This window comes from Humulus lupulus, chromosome 1 (assembly GCF_963169125.1).
Source record: "Humulus lupulus chromosome 1, drHumLupu1.1, whole genome shotgun sequence".
Classification (NCBI taxonomy): domain Eukaryota; kingdom Viridiplantae; phylum Streptophyta; class Magnoliopsida; order Rosales; family Cannabaceae; genus Humulus; species Humulus lupulus.
This window is the reverse complement of record NC_084793.1, coordinates 246,781,481-246,785,495: the sequence shown is the minus strand read 5'-3', so window position 1 is coordinate 246,785,495 and position 4,015 is coordinate 246,781,481. Positions and strand designations below refer to the sequence as shown.

The 4,015-nt window shown below is 33.7% G+C and overlaps 1 protein-coding gene across 1 annotated transcript; it reads left to right on the top strand.

Moving 5' to 3' along the window:
* The first annotated feature begins 1,128 nt into the window (after positions 1–1,128).
* LOC133830922 (glycosyl hydrolase 5 family protein-like) lies at positions 1,129–3,343 on the top strand. The gene is made up of 4 exons (XM_062261041.1): positions 1,129–1,561; positions 1,643–1,890; positions 1,994–2,514; positions 2,791–3,343. The coding sequence occupies exons 1-4, from the start codon at positions 1,148–1,150 to the stop codon at positions 3,222–3,224; spliced, it is 1,617 nt and encodes a 538-aa protein (XP_062117025.1). The 5' UTR covers positions 1,129–1,147; the 3' UTR covers positions 3,225–3,343.
* Positions 3,344–4,015: the final 672 nt, after the last annotated feature.

The following is a 4,015-nucleotide window of genomic DNA, read 5'->3' as shown; positions in this document are numbered from 1 at the left end:
AACTTAAGATAGTAATTTTGGAAGAAAAAAATTCAGGACCGTAAAAAAGTAAAAAATCAAAAAAAATAAAAAATTGAAAATACCTCAATGATATATCCATTAGTTTATTTGCTTGTTAAATTAGTATTAACACTTCCACGTTACAATAACTTCTGTAAAAAAAAATATTTTATGCTATGAACATTGTCATGCCCAATAAAATGAGAGATCAATGGTTGAATCCAATACTATTGACAAAGAATCTCTCATCCATCGCTTTATTCACCAACGCTAATAACAGTTTTAAATGTATGAGCTGAATTTTTCTTAATCCTTAGATTTTATAAGTGTGCATGTGTAATGATATGTGCACTCAAAATATGTACCTAAACATTACACACAGTGACGTAGTAGACTAGTTTAGCCAATTACATTTATTAAAATTGGGACTCACCATTTTAAAAAATATTGCAACATCACTGTGTAATATTTTGGTATAAATTTTGAGTGCACATATTATTATTCTTTTATTTTTTAGTACAAATTTTAATTGTTTGATTTTGAATATTTACATGTCGTAACCAACAAAAAAACTTCCTCAATTCTTTTTAATTAATTTTTTGGTATAATCAATAATTTTATAAAAAAAATGTTTTATCTTAAATCATATCCCTGGTCTGTCACTGTCTGTATTGCACTAATAATTTCTAAAAAATTTAAAATATAAAATAATTAATAAATTACAAAAATCGTACAAGGACATACGATCACAAGTGATAAATCCATGGAGATTTGATATCAATATGTTAGCAAAGAGCCCTCTTGTATTCACTAAAACAAACTAGACGTAGCCGTTCAAGCTACCTAGCGAAACGGCACCATTTTATACTTTTAACTTTTCGTCTTTGATGGGAACCATGCATTGGTTAGAGAATGCCACGTATAAATTATGCTCTACCTAATTGGAAAATTATTTTAGCGTAAAGTAATTTTTGATAGTGTTTCATCAATTTTCAGGTTAATTTTCCACCAATTTGTAAAGTTCAATTACAACGTACTAATTAAATATCTTGAGCAACGTAGTATATAAACAAATCATACTTGGATTCTCAAACACCATACTCCCAACTCAAAACCCCCAGCAAAAAAAAAAAAGTTAATAAAAAATATGGGAAGTTCTTCTAATTTATTTGTATCAACTTTATTCCTTATTGTTACAATTATGGTTACACTCCAAACTGGGCCAGCCAGGGCTTTGACACTGAGCACCAAGTCAAGATGGATCGTGGACGAGAACGGGCGAAGAGTGAAGCTGGCCTGCGTGAATTGGGCTTCGCATCTTGAGTCTGCCGTGCCCGAAGGCCTCAGCAAGCAACCCATTGAAGCCGTCGCAGGCCAAGTCTCGTCGTTGGGATTCAATTGCGTTCACCTCAATTGGGCCACTGACTTGGCCACCGACGACTCTCTTGCCTCTCGAACAGTCCGAGACTCCTTCAAAAGTCTTGGTCTCACCCAAGCCATTTCTGGTGTTGAGACAAATAATCCCTCCATCATTGATCTTCCACTCATCGAAGCTTTCAAGGTAATTACTATCTAGTGTATAAAAATATATCCCATTCTATTGGTTTTTGTTAGTAATATATGTGTTCTTAAACAATGTTAGGCTGTGGTATCTGCCCTGGGAAGCAAGAATTTGATGGTCATCCTGGATAATCACGTAAGCAAACCTAGTTGGTGTTGCAGTGACTCCGATGGCAATGGTTTCTTTGGTGATAAGTACTTCGACCCAGATCTCTGGATCGAGGGTCTTACTCGTATGGCCTCATTGTTCAAAGGAGTAGGCAATGTCGTTGGGATTAGCTTAAGAAATGAGCTCCGTGGTCCCAAGCAGAATGTAGAAGATTGGTACAAGTACGTACACGTATATAATAGCTATTGAGAAATACTATTCATATATGTCTTACTTATAATACATGGAATAACTCCATTTCATGATATATATTATATTATACAGGTACATGCAAAGTGGAGCTGAGGCAGTCCACTCAGCAAACCCAGATCTTCTTGTAATTTTCTCTGGTTTGGGTTACGATCAAGACTTGTCGTTCCTACGCGATCGCGCAGTGGACCTCACATTCTCTGGAAAGCTAGTTTTCGAAGTTCATTGGTATGCATTCTCGGATGGGAACGCATGGGAAAATGGTAATGCAAACCAAGTGTGTGAGGCCGTGTTTCGTAAGAGGATGAGATCGTCATGGTTCTTGTTGGACCAAGGGTTTCCTTTGTTTGTGAGTGAGTTTGGGGTAGACCAAAGGGGGATCAATGACAATGACAATAGGTACCTGAACTGCTTCTTGGCTGTGGCTTCTAAACTTGACTTCGATTGGGGTTTGTGGACACTAGTTGGGAGTTACTATAACAAACAAGGTGTGGTTGGGATGCCTGAGTATTATGGAGTCTTGAACGATGATTGGAGCGGGCCTCGTAGTCCAAGTCTTGTACAGAAGATCTCTGCCTTAAATCAACCTTTTCAAGGTATGTAATTGAAAGAATTCCATAGGCGCTCGGGAAAATAATTTGTTTTAGTCACTCTTCACTTGAATATCTCTTAGTAAAATAACTTTTCAGACCTACTGATCAATACCCTATCCAACTCACGAGACACCTGTTGAAAATTCTATACATCCTATTGGGAGTTTAATTTCTGAAATTTTATCAAAATAAAGATCGATCCATCGCTTATATTATTTGATTATTTCAATATTTGCAATTTTCAAAGTTAACAAGAACGAGACTTGGTAAAATTTGCAGGGCCAAGTTTGTCGAAAGCTAGACGACACAGAATAATTTTCCATCCAGCAACAGGTCTCTGTCTTGGCAGGAAAACTTCGGTTAATCCACTATCGTTGGGTCCCTGTTCTAAATCGGATGGTTGGTATCATTCCCCTTTGAAAAATATGAGGAGTAATGGAAACTATTGCTTACAAGCAATTCAAGTAGGGAAACGAACACAGCTTAGCATAAATTGCAGTACTGAATCTAATTCAAAATGGGAACCCTACTCGGATGCCAATTTGCAGCTTTCTTCTAAGACAAGCAATGGTGACCGTGTTTGCCTAGATGTCGACTCTGCAAATCATGTCATAACAAACACATGTAAATGCGTAGGCATAGATGATTCTTGTGACTCTTCAAGCCAATGGTTCATACTTGTGGATCACAGCACCAAGAAGTTAGGATTATAATCTTCTTTTAAGATGAACCTCTCATCATATATCTCGACCAAGTTGCCAATTGAGGAATCCCAGTACTTTTCTTAATAATTAATAGTATATTCTATTTAATAAAAGGAATTATATATGTATAAATCTATAAATAAATATGTTTACTCTTGTAATGGATTCCTGAATTAATATCATTTGGCTCTTGTTCGATAAAAATGTATAAAAGCAACCATTTACGTTTAAAATTATTTCCTTGCAACCTATTTAAGTTAATTAATGTAATGCTATTTATAATTATTTTTATTTTGTGTTTATTAAAAGACGTGTAGTGTATGACCAACCATTATTAAAAAAAATGTAGGGGTAAGATTTTAAGATATGAAAAAGTGAAGTTTTGTTTATTAATATAACGAGATTTCATGATAATATAGCTAGTGTTGCTATAAGGCAAGTGTCCAATACTATGTAGTGACATTTTATATAGTAATGATGGTGTTTACTACTTATTAAATTATAATTAATAAAATTAAATTTTAGATTCAACCACAAATAAATTATCATAACAAAAAATATAGTCCACAACTTTTAATTAAATTAATTGATATTTTTTTAAATATATATAATAAGTTAGTTAAAATAGTTGTTTGGTTTGTTTTAAAAGAATGGTTTAATTTAAATTGACGAATTTATGAGTAAAAATAAGCTACTTATGCTTATTGGGAATTATAAAGGTTAAAGCAATTTTTATAAATTATCATCTTAGTAAAGTTTATAAAACTAATTTATAACCAAGTAATATTAAATTATTGTAA